General features: G+C 38.6%; 2 protein-coding genes across 6 annotated transcripts in view; one reads left to right on the top strand and one right to left on the bottom strand.

Annotated features, from left to right (window-relative positions):
• LOC126697870 (uncharacterized) overlaps positions 1 to 20961 on the bottom strand; it is an 81795-nt gene that overhangs the window by 9174 nt on the left and 51660 nt on the right. The window lies entirely within an intron of this gene.
• LOC126696678 (uncharacterized) lies at positions 733 to 1275 on the top strand. The gene has a single exon (XM_050393362.1). The coding sequence runs from the start codon at positions 733 to 735 to the stop codon at positions 1273 to 1275; it is 543 nt and encodes a 180-aa protein (XP_050249319.1).

Below are 20961 nucleotides of genomic sequence, written 5' to 3'. Positions count from 1 at the left end.
GTACCTCAGCCTTTGGACTCATTACTGTCCTTATCCATGCGAGAGGGGGAGACCTTGAAAACGTACTCGGACAAATACTAGGAGATGTACAATGAGATAGATGGTGACTTTGATGACATAGCCATCAGTACTTTTAAGGTCGGCTTCCCTGTTAAGCACGGTTAAAGGAAGTCTCTGATTGGAAAACTTGTTACCAGTGTGCACCAACTCATGGACTGGATTGATAAGTACAAGAGGGTTGAGGAAGACCAACAGTAAGGAAAAGGTAAAGCGAAGGTTATCCCTCAAGAGAGGAGGGATTTCAGGTCAGACCGATTCAATAATAACCGACCTCGAAGAGATTTCGCTGGATAGTCAGGGTCTACCAACACCCAGGTGATTAATACTGTGTTCCGAGAACTAGTGCACCAGGTATTGGAAAAGATTAAGAATGAGCTGTTCTTCAAATGGCCAAATAAGATGGCAGGAAATCCCATGAGACGCGACCAGAGCCTTTATTGCCACTACCACCAAGACCAAGGACACACCACCGAGGACTGCAGAAATTTGTGGAACCATTTGAACTAGCTGGTCCGAGAAGGAAAGTTGAAGCAACTCTTGCATCATTCTAGTAGCCAAGGGAGTCAGGCAAGTTCAAAACCCCAGAGAGATGCTTCTTCAAGACTTTCTTTAGGAACGATCAATGTTATCTTTGCTGCTCTAGGGAGAACCTGTTCTTGCCCCTCTAGAGTTATGTCCGTGGCTCGGCTACCCACCGAGGGCGCTGATTCAGGGCCAAAGTGGGCTAAGATGGATATCCCATTGGCATTGAGTTTCTCGGACGAGGACAAAATTGGGACCATCCAACCACACAATGACGCTTTAGTGATCACGTTTAGGATCGGGGGGTATGACATGAAAAGGGTGATGGTGGACCAGGGCAGTGCAGCCGAGATCATATACCCCGACTTGTACAAGGGGCTGAACTTAAGGCCCGACGACTTGATAGCCTACGACTCTCCTTTGGTGAGCTTCGATGGGAAGACTATCATCCCAAGGGGTCAAATCAGACTACCCGTGCAAGCAGGTTCAGAAGTGGTGGAAGTAAACTTCATCGTGGTGGATGCTTATTCCCCCTACACAACCATTGTAGCCAGAACCTGGCTTCATGCCCTGGAGGCCGTCTCTTCCACTCTGCACCAAAAGATGAAATATCCGTCGGGGGTTCGCATTGAAGAAATCGTGGGAAGCCAATCTACAGCTAGGCAATGCCTGGTGGCTGCCATCTTACATTAACCCGAAGTGGAGTCCTCGACTTCTAATCAAAGGGGCTTATAACAATTAAAAGCTCCGGAGTTGCTTATCAATGGATCAGTCGACGAGGCCAAGTGTGAAGATTTAGGAAAGGTTGTTATAGGTGATGATAAGGAGAAGTTCTTTCAAGTTGGGGCTCATCTGTCTTCATTTAAATGTTAATCCATCCATCATTCCCAAAAAATAGTCACCTCGGCGTCTGTCCAAGGAACATGCAGATTCTGTCAGAGATAAGGTGATGAAGCTCAAGTAGGCAGGGGCTATCAAGGAAGTTTTCTACTCTGAATGACTGGCCAATATTGTGATGGTGAAAAAGAAGAACGGGAAGTGGCGAATGTGTGTGGGCTTCACAGATCTGAATAAGGCTTGCCCAAAAGATTCATTCCCTATGCCTCGAATAGATCAGTTGGTAGATGCAACGGTGGGCCATCCTCGGATGAGCTTCTTAAACACCTTTCAAAGGTATCATCAGATACCACTTGCCATGGACGATCAAGAAAAGACAACTTCTGTCACTCCCATTGAAAACTACCACTACAAGGTAATGTCCTTTAGCTTAAAAAATGTAGGGTCTATCTATCAAAGGATGATGACGAGAATATTTGAACCACAGTTGGGCAAAAGTATTGAAGTCTATATAGACGACATGGTGGTAAAGAGTAAGGTGGTGTCCAAACACGTTGAAGACCTCGGAAATATCTTTGAAATTCTGAGGAAACACAAGTTGCGTCTAAACGCTTCCAAGTGCTCATTTGGTGTGGGATTAGGCAAGTTCTTGGGATATATGGTGACTTACAGGAGAATCGAGGTCAACCCCAATCAAATCAAAGCCATTAACAGTTTACAACCACCTCGAAATCCCAAAGAAGTCCAGAAGCTTACCAGAATGACTGCTACCTTGAACCGGTTTATTTCTCGGTCAGCAGATAGGTGCAGACCCTTCTTCCTCTTGATGAATAAGTGGAAGGGATTTAAGTGGGCCGAGGAATATGCTTTGGCTTTCCAACAACTTAAAGAATATCTATCTCGGCCACCCATCATGTCCAGTCCTTAGGTGGATAAGGTCTTATTTGCTTATATCGTTGTGGCCCCTCATGCTGTGAGTTTGGTATTGATACGAGTTGACAATGGCGTACAACGGCCAGTTTACTATGTGAGCAAGTCACTACATAAGGCCGATATTCGTTATCTACCATTGGAGAAAGCCATCTTGGCGGTAGTGCATGGTACACGAAAGCTTCCCCACTTCTAAGCACATACAATTGTCATCCTGACTTAGCTTCCACTCAGGGCTATACTTCGAAGTGCTAACTACATGGGAATGATTGCTAAATGAGGCACAATTCTAAGGGTTTTTAACATCAAGTGCATGCCTCGTACCTTTTTCAAGGGCCAGGTCCTGGCAGACCTGGTGGCTGAGTTCGTTGAACTCCTATTAGAAGAAATGGAAGCAACATAGAACATGGATGGAAAATCAGTTGGCACAATCTCCCTACAAGAACCTTTATTCTGGAAGGTATATGTTAATGGTGCAGCAAATCAAAGTGGCTCTAGAGTGGGGCTAGTTTGGTTTCTCCTGAACAAATCACTATTGAAAAGTCACTAAGACTAGGTTTCTTGGCTATAAATAATGAGGCTGAATATGAAACTTTGCTGGAAGGAATGTCCATAGTTCAAAGAATGGGAGGAAATGTAGTAAAGATGTTCTCGAACTCAAGACTAGTCGTCAGCCAGGTGAAGGGCGAAATAGAAGCAAGAGATGAGAGAATGTAAGGGTACTTAAGTCAAGTTAGGCATTTGCAATAAGGATTTGAATCATTCAGCTTACTGCACGTCCCTAGAAGTGGAAACACACATGCTGATTCCCTACCCACGCTTGCAACCTTCTCGACGCAGAACCTACCTCGGGTTATCCTTATAGAAGACTTGTGCAAACCCACAGAGATAAAGGGAAAGGTGGTCCATGTTCACCTAGTCAAAGTAGGGCCTAGCTAGATGGATCTCATAGTACTATTCTTGAGAAAGGACATCTTGCCAAAGGATAAATCAGAGGCTGACAAAGTACAAAGAAAGTTGCCTCGTTTCTAGCTATTCAAGGACCAAAAACTGTACAAGCGCTCTTTTTCTAGGCTATACCTACTCTGCATTCACCTTGAGGCATCAGAGCTACTCCTTGAGGAGTTACATAAAGGGATTTGTGGAAGCTATACAGGAGGAAGATCTTTGTCTCACAGAGCCATCAGTCAAGGCTATTGGTGGCCAAATATGCAGAAAGAAGCGCAAGAATATGTGAGGAAATGTGATTAGTGCCAAAAATTTGCACCAAATATACATCAGTCAGGAGGAGTCCTTAACCCCTTATCCAGCCCTTGGCCATTTGCTCAATGGGGCTTAGACATTGTTGGCTCTTTCCCTTAAGCAGCAGGAAACAAGAGATATTTGCTGGTCGGCACAGACTACTTCACCAAGTGAGTTGAAATTGAGCCTTTGGCAAATATCAGAGACGTGGATGCCAAGAAATTTGTTTGGAAAAATATTATCACATGATTCGAGGTCCCTTGTACCCTTATCTCAGACAATGGCCTTCAATTCGACAGCAAATCTTTCATGAAATACTATTGTGATCTTGGAATTACAAATAGGTATTCCTTTCCAGCTTATCCCTAAGGAAATGGACAGGCCGAGACTGTTAACAAGGTCATAATGAATGAACTTAAGAAAAGGCTGGATAATGCGAAGGGAAGATGGGTAGAAGAGTTGTCACATATCCTCTAGACGTATAGAACTACACCTCACAGGCCAACAAGAGAGACCCCCTTTTCAATGACTTATGGAGCCGAGACTGTCATTCCTTTAGAAACTGGCTTCCCAACATTAAGGACCAGCTCGTTCAATCTGAGCAGTAACAATAAGTTGTTAGAGAAGAGGCTAGACTTTATTGAAGAAAGAAGAGAAAGTGCAAAGGTTCAATTGGCATACTACCAACACAAACTCAAGTAAGGTTATAATGCTAACGTAAGGCTGAGACCATTAGTGCATGGTGACTTGGTGTTGAGAAAAGTCATGGGTACTGCGAAGAACCCAGCATGGGGAAAGCTAGGACCCAATTGGGAAGGACCATATCGCATCACCTTGGTGGCTGGTATTAGAGCATATTTTCTGGAAGACTTAGATGAGCATGTAATACCGCGTCCTTGGAATGTAAAAAACCTGAAAATGTATTATTATTATTAATAAAAGTTTCCTTTGTCAATATGTTCATTTGTTGTATAAAGGCATTGTACTTCCCTTTATCCATTCTTTATAAGTGTTAAACAGAACCTAAATTATGTCAGGCTCCTCGGACCACATACTTTGAGGAAATTAGCACTCTGTGACATCTATTCATTTTTTATAAGTGTTAAATAGAACCTTAGCTATGCTTGGTCTCTCGGACCATATACTTTGGCAAAATTAACATTCAATGGCATCTTTATAAGTGTTAAACAGAACCTTAGCTATGTCTGGTCCCTCGAACCACATACTTTGGCAAAATTAACACTCAATAGCATTTTTATAAGTATTAAACAAAACCTTAACTATGCCTAGTCCCTCGAACCACCTACTTCGGCAAAATTAACACTCAATTGCTTCTTTATAAGTGTTAAACAGAACCTAAGTTATGTCAGGCTCCTCGGACCACATACTTTGGGGAAATTAACACTCTGTGACATCTATTCATTTTTTCTAAGTGTTAAACAGAACTTAAATTATGTCAGGCCCTTCGGACCACATCCTTTGGGGAAATTAACACTCTCTGACACCTATTCATTTTTTTCTAAGAGTTAAACAGAACCTAAGTTATGTCAGGCTTTTCGGACCACATACTTTGGGGAAATTAATACTCTCTGACACCTATTTATTTTTTCTAAGTGTTAAATAGAACCTAAGTTATGTCAGGCTCTTCGGACCACATACTTTGGGGAAATTAACACTCTTTGACACCTATTCATTTTTTCTAAGTGTTAAATAGAACCTAAGTTATGTTAGACTCCTCAGACCATATACTTTGGTAAAATTAACACTCAAAGACATCTATTTGTTTTTCACTAAGTGTCAAATCTAATCCAAGAATATGCCCAACTCCTCGGATTGGTGACTTTGAGTAAGTTCAAATCCTTGACTATATATCTAAATGATGAGCAGGAGGATAATTATCTATCCCCTTTTTTTTTACAGGGTAGATTATGTATGTTCATTAGGTTCAACTTTCATCACGAAGGGTTCCGTTTTCAATACAAATATATGGCAAGCTTTTTTATTGCTGGTACTTAGTCAAATTATTTAAGCTGATAGCAGGGTGTTGTTATTGGTTTTTGTTAATCAAATTATAAAGTGAAAATACTTAGAGTTAAAAAAAAAAAAAAAAAGTCAATTCATTGATTAAAAGGAAAGTACATAACAAATAATGGCAAAGACCACAACAAGAAGGAAATAACATGAAGATAAAAATATAAAATAAAATAAAATAAAAAAAATCCTACAACTACTTCTTTTTTGATTGAGGGCCCTCCTTGGAGTCAGCTGCCTTAAGCTCAACACTCCTAGAGTCTTGGACTTAGATTCAGCTTCTTTAGCTTGGTAGACAACATCCTTGATTGTAAGGGCATCCTCAGGCGGAGTGTCTTTGGTTGAGGGCAGGGTCTCCTTACCCTTATCTGCCCCTGTGAAGGCCCCAGCATCAAGAGTAGGGTCCTGGATACTTGGGACCTGCTCAGGAGGAGGAAGGGGTATAGCAGTGGGAGGGAGGTCCGCTGGAATTTCTCGAATATGCTTAGGAAAAAATATCTTCTCAGCTTTCCTCAGCTCAGAGTCAGCAGGGACTCTCGAACTATTGAGCGCCTCTATCCAGGTCTCAGCACAGTACTCCCTACACACTCTAGCCACTTCCTCAGCCAACCTATTTTCTGTATCCTCCACCCCACGTTTGTAGGATGCTATCTCCACAGCTGCAGTAGCTTCTTTGGCCACCCGAGTTGCCTCTTTAGCTTCATCTTTTACCTTCTGCAGCTCCGCCTTAAGATCCATAACGAATTTTTTCTGAGTGGCCAACTCAATCTCTATTGTATAGAGTAATTTGCGTTGGTCCTCGACCTGGGCCTCAGTAGTTTTTAGGCCAGCCAAGGCACTCAGATGCTCCTTGTCTGCCTCATCCAGCTTGTTGGTCAGCTCTTTATGCTCCTCTTTAAGAGCTCCATGAACCTTCTCAGCGTTGGCTCAAGAGTGAGCCTTAGCATTAACTTCATCGCGAGCATTCTTGACTCACTCCTCAGCTACAAAAACTTGTTGAGTGACCTGTATGATAATAGCAAAGTGGTCAAATATATACATATGAATAAGTATGCATCCTAGCGTTGAACTCATAAGGGTATTGACTGACTTACCATAGCTAGGTCTCTCTTCAGGGACATGAAGAGGTCTTGTTGCCTTGTACGCCTAAGGCCCTCCATGTCTTTGGGGAGGAGAAGAGGCTGCTCTAAGGCCTCTGCGAGGAAGGTGGCATGCCCTCTTTGGGACTCCCAAATCGTGGCATCCCAAGGAATAGGAGTACCCCCCAACTCTAGCCAAGGAGCCCATGTGCGTGACCCTCGGCGCGCTTCAGCACCAGTCTCCTTCTTGCTCTCTATGGAGGGAGGCTGTTTGTCCTTAACATTCTTGGGCTATTTCACCCCTTTCTAAGGAATAATCTCCCCCTCCTCCCCTTCCTGTGGCTTTCTCTTCTTTTTTTAAATCAGGACAAAGGAATAGTCCCTTTGTGGTTACAGGGGGAGGAGGAGGGGGAAGATTAGGAGGAACTTGGGTTTTTGGGACTTCTTTTGAAGTTGACCCCTTATTCCAGTTGGCCAACAAACCCTTTAAGCTGGACCTTTGCTTCAACTCCATACCTTCTTCTTCCTCCGAGCTGGTATTAACCCGAGAAACTATCAACCCCAGAGAATGAGCAGCAAAAAACCTATCCAAATTAGCCTCAGAGTTCGAGAGCTTTACCGGCCTTTCTAGCACTTCACCTTCCTCTTTAAGGTGAAATTGGTTGATCTCGGCCTCGAGAGATAAATGTGTGGAGGCTGTCTCCTCTCTCAGAGCGGCTACCTCTTGAGGGGCGCATTGAATGGGCAACTCAATGGGTGGGAGGTCTCTCCAAGCCAAAAATCCCGACTTAGAGACGTTTATGCGGTTCAGCCTAGAGTCACCAGTCCTATTGCCTGGCATACGTCCTGGAATTGGCGAGACAGAGGCTCGTAATCTAAGATTAAATGAGCAACTCTTAACTGTCCTTCTTCGCTTATAAATATCTCAGATCTCAGTAACTTGTTGAGACCTGGTACTTTAACCAAACTAAGTCTCGGAGCGACGTGGTTTTTATCTACAAAAAGTATCTGAGGAGGAAATTACAGTTAGATCAATTGAGACTATTATCCAAGAAGACGAAATGTTAAGGTAGAGTTTTAAAAAAAAATTGTTAAAAAATTAAGAATACTAAAATCCCCTGCCAAAGGGTCTAATCCTAGGGTACCCCACCTGGCTCTCCCGCCTGAGTTGGGCAATGAAGATTGTCGTTCCACTCCCCGGAGACAATCAAGTAGTCATTCTTCATGCCCTTGTTAGATTTAGGGAGACACGATATTAGTTTGATGATGTCGGATCGGGACTTGAGATAGTATCCCGCGTCGGCAAGCTTGTGGCACTCGTACATGTGAACTACATCATGCCACGTGAGCCCCAAGCCTATCTGCTCATTGAGAGCATCTACGCAACCCATGACCCTAAATAGGTTAGGGGCGCATTGATAGGGATTCAGTTTGTGGTTAATTAGGTAATCCCTGGTTATCCTACCCATGGGAAGCGTCATCCCTCCCTCTATGAAAACGATCATAGGAATGACGACTTCACCCACTTCTCTATTGGTAAGAAGGTCTGGGGCACAATATTTCAGGGCTACTCCTTGTGGGATGTGGTATTTGGCCCTAAAACCCTCTATACCAACTGGAGAGTCCACTAAGTGCTTGAACCTATCCATCTAAACAGATGTAGATGACGCAAAGGAAGTTTTCCAAAGAAGGAAAAAGGGTCGAGGAGGTTGGCTGAGGAGAAATAGAATGTTTAAAGAGACAGATACTTACGAAAGCAAGCGAGTGTATTTAACCCTGAACCTTTAGAAAGGTCTCTTGGAAATTTTCTTAAGGAAATGAATTAGGGAGACTTAGGAGTGTAGGGAGCTTTGAGAGTTGGAGTGCTTGAGATCTTTGGAGAATTTGAAGATTCGTAAAGTAAAGGGAAAATGATTTCCCTCAAGGCTTTATATAAAGGATAGGAATGAATGAAAGTAATCCCGCTCAAAATTCCTAGAAAAATATCAACCGTTGGATCTACGTGTCACCATTGGATGTGGGGGACAGAATGCTGCCTGGAGCAATTAATGATACTTCGCGGGCTTCGAAACATCAGTAACAATTATGAGGCGCGTAGAACAACACTCCCGCATGTGTGAATCAAGGAATCAGTGGTATTAACCCTTAAAAATTAAAACCCCATTTTTCTCCTCAGATAAGAGGGAAAAAATTGAGGTTTGAGGGGCTACTGTAGGGTTAAAGGCCTAAAGTGTATATTGGGCCTTGGGCTTGGTTTGAGAACACGAATGGTACGAGGAGGAATAAATAGCTATGGGTAATTCCAGCCTAAAGCCTCATAAGTAGGGAATGAGTGAAAGGTGGTCCGAGGAGGAACATCTCCTCGGATAAACTGGGAACAGCTCCAGTATGTATCCTGATAATTAAGGTGACATTCCAAAAAGTTTAGTGACAGGGATGTGCATCATAAATGTACCAGGGTGATGGGAACTCAAAAATATTTAAGGGAAAGCTGTTACCACCGCATTAAATGCACTACAGCTACTCTTCTGGCCGCATTTATGTGGAGAAGACCTCTGAACAGTGCTGCCTTCGCAATCACAACTCACAAAAAACTAAAGAGGGTGTTTGATGAGACAGGTACTCAAATAAGAGCTCAAATGATCAACAAATATAGAATCAAGATGGTCTAGAGGGAGCTATATAATGTAAGAGACCTTTCATAAGGAAAGGATCGGAAAAATAGAGAAAGAATATTGTAGCAATCAAATTATACTTGTACCCAACTGTTATTGATTTGTTTGACAAAATACCTCCTCGGACAGTGAATTCATTCAACTTATTTTCTTTGTTCTTACTTGATCATCTTTTAAATCCATCCCAGCCGTTGTCAAATTCATTAGAGCCTAGTTCTTCAACTCACTCTCTACAAATTTATTGTACTGGACTCATTGGGCCAAGATCTCATACATTTTGGGCTTGGGTTGCAAAACGTGTCCCTACATATTTTATTTTATTTTTATTACTTTTGTTATTTTATTCTTTCTTGTTCTTCCCCTAGTGTTCTTCCCCATATTCAATCTCCAGCAAAGAAACAAACCCTAAACCCAGATCTTAACCAAATGCCAAACCCATATCTCCAGCAAAGCAAACCTGTTGACACTCTATTTTGCAACCCACATTTAACCTCACATGGAGGGTAAAATGTTAATTTCACCTTGGAAAAATACATCTTAATTCTGGTCATTAGATCCTTAATCTCATTTCACCAAAATGATCTTAATATTATAACGATCAAATCGACTAGTCATGAGCCCTAATCGGACTATCATATTGAAAGTTATCATCAAATCAAGTTTTAATAGCTGAGATGCACTATCACAAATTGAATCCGACTGTATGTGATTATGAACCATTGATTTCAATTGGTTATAAGTATAAACAATTTGAGATCGATGATGTGCCACAATTTGATTGGTTAGAACTATATTTTATGGTAGGGTTGCACACATCTAATTAACTAGATAGTTAAATATTAATTATTCAATGAGTAATTTGTGCAATTATCTTTTAATTAGAGTAAATTTGGAACCAATTAAATCTGAAATGGGAGTGATTGGAGCCATTTAATGTTAATTGGGAGCTAATTTGGGACCTATTAATGTTAATTGTGCTGAAACCATTTTCTAACAAATGACCTCTGCTCACCATTTCATCAATATCTCTCAGAATATTTTGAATCTATGAATGAGGTTAATTTTCCTAGAAACTAGACATCCGAGGCTTCAATTTGAGCATAAGAATGAGACAATTCCGATCAGAATTGAGTTAGACATGATTTTTCAAAGTTGGTTCTACAGGCTATTATAGCAATTACGGGAAAACCGAACTTTGCTTGCTCCTCACTCTCATCAATCTCCACATTTAATGCATCAGATTTCCCCAAAGGCTAAAATGAGGTCTAGGTTCATGATTCTTTTTCAACCCTCATTAAATGGCCTTCCATTCATATTTCCTCCACCATTACACAAAAAACCCCCCTCTCTTCTCTTCTCTAGAGTTTTAGTGAAGTTGAGTAGTCTTATCATATCTTGGTCTTCTTGAGACTCAAGGTATTGAGTGAGACTTACTCTCCCTCTCCTAGCTCTTCTTTTCCTCTACCCTTAGGATCTCCATCAAGAGTCCCCTCCTCCACCATATGGATTTTGCATGAAGGTATAATCCCCTTCCCTAACTGTTTATTTATGTTGCCATGATGAAAATTTAAGATTAAAACATAATAATTCCCTTGAATATGTATGAATGTTTTTAATTGTTCTTATGTGTTCTTCATATGTTCTTAGGTTTTCATTACATGTTCATGCATATCACTAGATTTAATCTTAAATCCACATTAAAAATATGAAAAACATGTTTGTTTAATAATTCTTTCAAATCGTTGAATCTAGATTATCACCATCCACACACCTTCACTAGAATTTATTTTTTAATCCAAATGCAATACTTAATAAATTGAATTAGGGTTTATCACATGCACACACATTGAATTCAACATGCAAATTGATTGATAACATATTGGATGATGTGATATGAATGTTGGCCACCATAGTCTAGAAGACTGGTTTCACTAGGTAAGGTGGGTGCCTAACACCTTCCCACCTTGTAACATAGCCTCCGAGCTTAGATCAAGGGTTAGTAGATCAAATGTTTATCCATGTAATTTTCTATTTTTAGATTGTAACTAGGAAACAAAATCATGTACTTTATCTTAGATTGTATCTAGGACCAAAGCCATGTAATTTCCTATGATCAATGTAAATTCAATTTCAAATAAATAAAATAAGGAATTTTTTAATTTTGGTTTTCTAATTTATTCCAATAATTAAATAAGTGGCGACTTCATTGTAAAACCCTTAATCTAAAGGGGAAAATATAACTAGTCAAACCTCCATTTTGAGAAGCAATAACATGACTCCACCCATTCACGTGAGTTTATCCCAACATCCTATAAAAACGGGCCGGGGGCGCGATCTCTCACAGTGGCGACTCCACTGGGAATATTGAAGGCTAAGTTTCAATTAGATTATAGTGGCCAACCATGTCATTGTTTGTTTGTTACTTTTTTGTATATAATATGTCATTATATTTGCATGTCATGCATTATTTGCTTGAATGAAATTTATTTTATTTGTGTGCTAACCCGAAAGCCCGGTAGTATTAACCGTGGATTGTGGTTTTCCTGAGACTCACATACCCAGCGGTGAACCTACCACCCACCGTGACAAGGATCATCATGGTTATGTCATGGTGGTTCATAAGGACAAACTGTACCATTCAGACCAACGCGGCGCTCCTGGCGTCACAAGTTGGGCGGTAAGACGTCCTAACTTGTGGGGACCTTTAACCTACCTTCTACCCATATTGTAATGACCCATAGAACCTACCTTTAGGTCGGTCCATGTAAATTGCATTGCATTATGCATGTGTTTGGCCGTTGTTTGAACGATGATGAGCCCAAGTCCAACGATTGAGCCCATCATAATTATTTGAACCTTGTATGCTATGAACGAACTCAAGCCCAAAGGCCTGTGATTGAACTCTACTTGGTATGGAAACCGAAAATTATTTCTTGAATCATTCTAAGCCCAATACTTGAGCCCATCAAAGGTGTATTTGCATGATCAACATCAAGGGCCAAAAGTTCACAAGATACATGCCTTCCAAGTGTAAGGTCAAGCCATTTTATCATAATCAAGGTTCAAGCACACCAAGCCTCAAGCATCCTAAATGGACCAAGAAGAAGCAAGTGGCCCAACTTTGCCTAACTCCACATTTGGTTTGCAACATCATGGTTAAGCCTAAAATTTGTGTGTCTATTTCATGTTTCTATGTTTCTTTGAATTCAAAATTTTCATGTAGCATTTAATGAGCTTTGTTTGTGTATATATATTAAAAAAAAAACAAAAAAAATTCAAAAAAAAAAAATTAAGATTTCCAAATCTTTCCCAATAAAAGAGAATTTTTCCAATGAAAAATGTCTTTGGACTAGGGGCATTGAGCCCTTAAGTCATTTTAAAAAAAAATTCTTTGAACTATGGGCATTGGACTTCCTAGTGACTTTTTCAAAAAGGCCCTTTTTTTTTTCTTCCAAAGATTTCAAGATTCTTTAAAGTCTTCTTTTCAAAATGGTACATGAGGATCCCTTGGACAAAATTTTTTCTAAATTGTGATGTTTAAAGGCTTGAACAATCAACTTGTACTAAGAAATGATTAATTTCATTTGATTCGTGTAAACACTTTTGCTAAATTACTTTGAATAAAAGAAGAAATGGTCTTACAAGGCAATCAAAGAAAATCTATCCATCAGAAAATTCAAAAAGCTCATGCATTCATTCCAAATTTCTGAAAACTCTTGTCTCCAATAGAGCATTCATACTTTTTCTTTTAAGAGTAATTTATTAAAAGAGCTTAAGTCATTGTGCCTGCAACCAAGCATTACTAGGGATAGGAGGCTGTCTTTGGTAAAACAAGATTATACCTTAATACCTAGAATGATCATTATCCATTGCTAGCCCATTTGAGCCTTTAAATACTTAGCCTCTTTTTCGCATGAACCCACTAAAATCTAAACCTAGGGTGGGAAGATTCAAAGTATGCATGCTTAAATCTCATGTTAAGGAGGAGTCGACCTTGTAGCTTTGAAGCTAATTGATAAAGCTCTCCTAGAAGACATGAAAGACAAGTAGAAAATTCAATTAAGGTAAAGATAAGAGTTCATCAAAGAAAAATTAGTTTTCACTCAATCAAGGAAAGAGAAATGAAATTCCATCAATGTGAGAGAAAACAAAATGTGCGTCAAGTTTGAAGAACCTAAAATTCATCATGCCAAGAAGAGTAGAAGGTTCATCTAAAAGAAAGTTCATCAAAAAAGGAAAAGATTCATCAAGCACAGAAAGGTGCAAGTGCATTGAGGCAAGAAAGAAGTCTAGAGAGTGCATCAAAATTACTAGAAATCTTTAAGCTAAGAAATACAAGGAGGGCAAAAGGTCCCCAAAAGTTCATTCAATCAAGATTTAAAGACCCAAAAAAGAAAAGAAACCCACTAGACTAAAAACCTAAAAGGGTGGTCTAGGAAAAAGCTAGGGCCAAAAAAAAAAAAACCCCCGCTAGGCTGAAAACCCAAAAGAGCGGTCTAGGCAAAAGTTAGGGTCAAAGAAAAGAAGGAGAAGAAAAGAAAAACTCTACCAAGTTGGAAACTTGAGGATGCAACCTAAAAAGAGAAGAATTTTACAAGATGAAAGTTTAGAGGTATGATTCAAGATGAATGAGCATAAAAATAAATGTTGATACAAGTGACCAATGAAGACTAGTGAGAAGATGACAAGAAAGAAATGAGAAAACTCCTTCAAAACTTGATTTTTGAGTAATGCATACTTGGGGAAACATCATAGGGAATTTTGAGCCTTTTTATATCATTCATTTCATAACCTAAACCCGGCCTACATTGCAACCCATGAATAAGACCTCCTTGAAGTCTTGCTAATTGTAGGCGCATCTTAAACTCTAATAATATTTTTCTCTTGAATTAAAAAGGAAAAATGCTTAAAATTGTCAAACCCCACATGATGATATGTTGAAGGACAAAAATTTTCAAATTCTCAAATCCCCAAATGGCTCAAAAGAACTTTCAAACTTGGATCACTCTCCTTGTTTGCACCCAATAATGTGATTCCTAAATATTATCACATTTTATTTCTTGATTGCTTTTGAAGACATAATCTGACAATGTTCAAAAGAAAGAAGCAAATTTTGATTACATGAGTTTAATGATCTTGATCCTTCATAATCAAAGAGATTGGTTTGGTTCTTAAACACTATGATTTTCTAAAATGGTTGTTCAAAGGATCACATCTTGTTCCCAAAAAAAAAAAAAAAAAAAAAAGGAAATTTGTTTTTTTTTTTTTTTTTTAAATTCTTTCCAAAATCCAGTTCTCTTGAACTACGTCTTGACCTGATTCTCTATGACAGAGGTATGTAGGCAGCCTTGCAGAGGCCCGGTCCCATTCACCCAGACAACCTTGGAGAACAAAGTCAAAACAATGTGACAAAATTAGGGGTGTGCAGAAAACTCACCGACCCGCCAAACTCGACCCAACCCAATCCGACCCACCGGGTTGGGTCGGTTTTTAAGGCTTGGTGGGTTGGTTTGGGTTACCAAAAAATTTTTTATAGCGGGTCGGGTTGGGTTTGGGTCATAAAATTACAAACCCGCCAAACCCGACCCGATCCACCCATATTTAATATATATTTAAAATATAATTTATATTTAATAATTTTTTTAAAAAAAAAATCAATTGTAGGGCACTTATATATATATATATTTAAATATATATTATATATATTTAATAATTTAAAAAAAAAAACCAATTGTAGAGCAGCATTTCCTCAATTCCTCCTACTAATACTAATTTAATATATATATATATATATATATATATAAAATAGATTATATAATTAATAAAATTTTTTAAATAACCTATTCTTCCTAACTTATATAAAAGCCAATTAGTTCACACAAATCCTAATAAATTACTATTGTTGTTTAGTCATTAGTGTTGAGCCTTTAAGGAGTTACATTGATACTAATCTTTAAGTTTTTTTAATATATTACTATTTATATTTTTTTCTACTCAATTTAATAATAATAATAAAAAAAATGTCAAACCCATGGGTTCAACCCGACCCAACCCGACCCATGTGGGTTGGGTTGGGTTGGGTTGGACTTATGTGATGGGTTGGGTTGGGTTGAATTTTTTTTGACCCACCATGGTGGGTTGGGTCAAAAAATCCCCTTAACCCGACCCATGCACACCCCTAGACAAAATTGTTTGGGTGCATGTTAGGTTAAGCCCATTTGTTTGCATTAAGCATGTTTAAACTTGGAGCATTGGCCCATTTATATTGTGTGCAAGTTTTCACGATAATTGGTTTCTAACAAGCTAGAGAAAGAAAGCCTTTTTGCAGGAACCAAGGATGGCGGACCATGATCTTCCTTCATGTTCCCTAATGGCCACAACATTAAATGAATTCAGCTTCAATCTAAGCATGGAATATGCCCCAAACTGGGGGCATTGGGTAAGTACTTTCAATTTATTTCAATAAATAAATCCATTGTCTAATTGAAATTATCTTTTTTGCAGGAATTAAGCAAGGACTTATCCAGCAATCCGCATCAACTCTAGCCAAAGTTATTCTCATTCAAAGGATAAGTTTTCAAAAAAAAATAATCATGAATAAATATTCAGCACTTTTACTCCATCTTTATCTTCAAATCTCAAAAAAAAAAAAAAAAAAAAAAATCATCATTCAGAATTTTCAATTAATTCCAAAAAAAAAAAAAAAATTCAAGATTTCCAATTTTTTCAAAAAAAAGTTCATTAATCAAAATTTTCAATTCCTTAAAAAAAAAAAAAAACAAAAATTCAGGATTTCCAAATTTTTTTTTTTAAAAAAATCTTCATTAAATTCTTCTTCAGGAACAGAAAGTTATGATCCTCTTCCATATTCTCCAATGGTGCAACATCAAGTCAATTGTCTACTCTCAACATTCATCGAAGCATGGAATATGTCCTAAGCTAGGGGCATTCGCCAGGTATGCCAAAGTCTTTTCAATGAATAGCTCTGTTACTAATTGAAAGTATTTATTTTGCAGGTACTAAGGTAAAAGTCCCACACACATCGGTATGAATAATGCCTTCCAATTCCATCGGACCTCTGGGAAGCATGTCCAAACTTCAAATCCATCAGACCTCTGGGAAGCACGTCCAAAATCCAATTCCATCGGACCTCTGGGAAGCACGTCCAAACTTTAAACCATTGGACCTCTGGGAAGCACGTCCAAAATTCAAATCCTTGGGCCTCTGGGAAGCACGTCCAAATTTCAAATTCATTGGACCTCTGGGAAGTACGTCAAAAATTCAATTTCAATGGACCTCTAGGAAGTACGTCCAAACTTCAAACCATTGGACCTCTGGGAAGCATGTCCAAAATCTAGTTCCATCGGACCTCTGAGAAGCATAACCAAACTTTAAACCATCGGACCTCTGGGAAGCACGTCCAAAATTCAATTTCAATGGACCTCTGGGAAGCACGTCCAAACTTCAAACCATCGGACCTCTGGGAGGAACGTCCAAATTCAAATCCATCGGACCTCTAGGAAGCGTGTCCAAAACTTCAATCCATCGGACCTCTGGGAAGCACGTCCAAATTCAATTCCATCGAACCTTTGGGAAGCACGTCCAAAATTCAATTTCAATGGACCTCTGGGAAGTACGGCCAAACTTCAAACCATCGAACCTCTGGGAAGCACGTCCAAATTCAATTCCATCGGACCTCTAGGAAGCATGTCCAAACTTCAATCCATCGAACCTCTGGGAAGCACGTCCAAAATTCAATTCCATCGGACCTCTAGGAAGCATGTCCAAACTTTAATCCATCGAACCTTTGGGAAGCACGTCCAAAATTCAATTTCAATGGACATCTAAGAAGCACGTCCAAACTTCAATCCATTGGACCTCTGGGAAGCAATTCCAAACTTCAAACCATCAGACCTCTGGGAAGCACGTCCAAAATTCAATTTCAATGGACCTCTGGGAAGCACGTCCAAATTCAATTTCAATGGACCTCTGGGAAGCACGTCCAAATTTCAAATCCATCGGACCTCTGGGAAGCATGTCCATAACTTCAAATCCATCAGACCACTAGTAAGCATGTCTTGTACTCATTTTTTTCAAAAAAAAAAAAAAAAAGGCCACATGCATGAACTATGTTTAGACCTGATCCTCCCACTAAGAGGTACGTAGGTAATCTCCCTCGAGATTCGGTCCACATTTTGATCCAGAACATGACCGTCTACATTTTTATCTACATGCATCATATATTCACCACGGTTAAATACTGATTGCAAATTTAGGTGTATCTTTCATACATTGACATTCGCTTTTCAAGCTCTGCCAATGAGGGGCATTCTGTTGACACCCTATTTTGCAACTCGCATTTAACCTCACATGGAGGGTAAAATGTTAATTTCACCTTGAAAATATGCATCTTGATTCTAGTCATTAGATCCTTAATCTCATTTCACCAAAATGATCTTGATGTTGTAACGATCAAATCGACTGGTCATGAGCCCTAATCGGACCATCAGATTGAAAGTTATCATCAAATTAAGTTTTAATGGCTGAGATGCACTATCACAAATTGAGTCCGATTGTATGTGAGTATGAACAATTGATTTCAATTGGTTATAAGTATAATCAATTTGAGATCAATGTTATGTCATAATTTGATTGGTTAGAACTACATTTTATGGTAAGGTTGCACATACCTAGTTAACTAGATAATTAAACATTATTTATTCAATGAGTAATTTATGATTATCTTTTAATTAGAGTAAATTTGGAACCAATTAAGTCTGAAATGGGAGTGATTAGAGCCATTTAATGTTAATTGGGAGCTAATTTGGGACCTATTAATGTTAATTGTGCTGAAACCATTTTCTAACAAATGACCTCTGCTCACCATTTCATCAATATCTCTCAGAATATTTTGAATCTGTGAATGAGGTTAATTTTCCCAGAAACTAAACATCCGGAACTTCAATTTGAGCATAAGAATGAGACAATTCCGATCAGAATTGAGTCAGATATGATTTTTCGAAGTTGGCTCTACAGGCTGTTATAGCAGCTACGGGAAAACCGAACTTTGCTTGCTCCTCACTCTCATCAATCTCCACATTTAATGCACCAGATTTCCCCAAAGGCTAAAATGAAGTCTAGGTTCATGATTCTTTTTCAACCCTTATTAAATGGTCTTCCATTCATATTTCCTCCACCACTACACAAAAAACCCCCTCTCTTCTATTCTCTGGAGTTTTAGTGAAGTTGAGTAGTCTTGTCATATCTTAGTCTTCTTGAGACTCAAGGTATTAAGTGAGACTCACTCTCCCTTTCCTAGCTCTTCTTATCCTCCACCCTTAGGATCTCCATCAAGAGTCCCCTCCTCCATCATATAAATTTTGCATGAAGGTATAATTCCCTTCCCTAACTGTTTGTTTATGTTACCATGATGAGAATTTAAGATTAAAGCATGATAATTCCTTTGAATATGTTTGAATGTTTTTAATTGTTCTTATGTGTTCTTCATATGTTCTTGGTTTTTCATTACATGTTCATGCATATCACTAGATTTAATCTTAAATCCACATCAAAAATATGAAAAACATGTTTGTTTAATAATTCTTTCAAATATTTGAATCTAGGTTATCACCATCCACACACCTTCACTAGAATTTATATTTTAATCCAAATGCAATGCTTAATAAATTGAATTAGGGTTTATCACATGCACACACATTGAATTCAATATGCAAATTGATTGATAACATATTGGATGATGTGATATAAATGTTGGCCACCATAGTCTAGAAGACAGGTTTCACCGGGCAAGGTGGGTGCCTAACACCTTCCCACCTTGTAACATAGCCTCCGAGTTTAGATCAAAGGTTAGTAGATCAAATGCTTATCCATGTAATTTTCGCTTTTTAGATTGTAACTAAGAAACAAAATCATGTACTTTATCTTAAATTATATCTAGGACCAAAGCCATGTAATTTTCTATGATTAATGTAAATTCAATTTCAAATAAATAAAATGAGGAATTTTTTAATTTTTGTTTTCTTATTTATTCCAATAATTAAATAAGTGGCGAATTCATTGTAAAACCTTTAATCTAAAAGGGAAAATATAACTAGTCAAACCTCCATTTTGAGAGACAATAACACGACTCCACCCATTCACGTGGGTTTGGCCCAACATCCTATAAAAACGGGCCGGGGGTGCGGTCTCTCACAAAACCTTAGCCTTCAAACCCATAAATTTTCTTGGCAAACAAACACCGGAAAACCCACATGAAAAACAAACAAAAACCTCCAAATCACCACCATCGAATCAAAGAACATGAACATCAAATCCAAGCAAAAGAATAGAAACCTAACATCCAGTATAACACCACCACCATTGAATCAAATCTTCCAAAATTTCCCAGCAACCAGCAAAGCCTTAACATCAAATCTACAAAAATCCTAAGCTAGAAACTTCCAAATCAACCTTAAAGAGAGGAAAAGAGAGATGGTGAGGTAGAAAGAGGTGTGAGAACCACTGATCTCGGCTTCACAACCACTGATCTGGGCTCCAATATTGAATCGGTGACTGGGGTTTCGTACAATGGAGCCATAATTACACAGAAACAAAACTATCGAATTGGCAACTATGGTGATTTACCGAATCGGTGAACCTTCTCTATAGGTTCGATGGGTTTTCTTTCTTTGATGGCAATGGCGACCTCATCACTAAGTCTTGAAAGAGTTCGACGGCAGTGAACTCATACCAAGTCTTGAACGAGTTATACGGCAGCGACCTCATCACTAAGATTAGAGAGAGTTTGGGTTAGATCGAAGTTTAGTAGATCGGTGGAGATGAGATTTTGAGATTAGAGAGAGTTTGGGTCTGAGAGAGATTCTGTCGAGAGTGAAGAGAGAAAGAGAGAATTAGAGATAGAGAAAGTTTAGAGATGTTTTAAAATCTAATCACTAATGAGGTTAAAATAAAAAGAAAAAGAAAAAAATTAAAAGGATAATTATTTTTGTTTTTTTAAGAATAATTTTAATTAAATTTGATTTAAGGTTTTTTTTAAAATTTAATTTCTTTTTTTTTTAATAAATTTTCTGATGTGGCTTTTAAAAAAAATTTAAATGCTGACATGGCATTTAAAAAATGCCAAATAATTTTTTTAAATAATAATTTAATGGCCACGTCAGTACCACATCAGCAAGTAGGGCATTCCGTTAGTGGGTTGATGGCAAGGACTAAAATAGAATTGATTTTCTTTTTTTAGGGATGACATTAGAAACGAAATCAGTTTTGGGACCAAAATGGGAATTGATCCAAAATATAGGGACCAGAAGTGCATTTTCACCCATGATCTATTCCACAAATGTGTAGGATGTTGGTAGTAATAAAGTTTGTTGGAAGCTAGTTATGAGTAAAGGCTTTGAGGTTTGAGGTTTTTATCAATCTTTATATCCTGCATCTGTCATTTTATTTGAAAATGGTGTGACAATCAAAGGTTCCTCTTAGAGTAGCATTTTTTCTTAGTCTGCCTATTTAAGTAAGATTTTAACTACAGATAATCTTCGGAAGAGGTGTATTGTAATGCTTAATTG

Source organism: Quercus robur, chromosome 8 (assembly GCF_932294415.1).
Source record: "Quercus robur chromosome 8, dhQueRobu3.1, whole genome shotgun sequence".
Classification (NCBI taxonomy): Eukaryota; Viridiplantae; Streptophyta; class Magnoliopsida; order Fagales; family Fagaceae; genus Quercus; species Quercus robur.
This window is presented reverse-complemented; position numbering and strand designations above follow the sequence as displayed.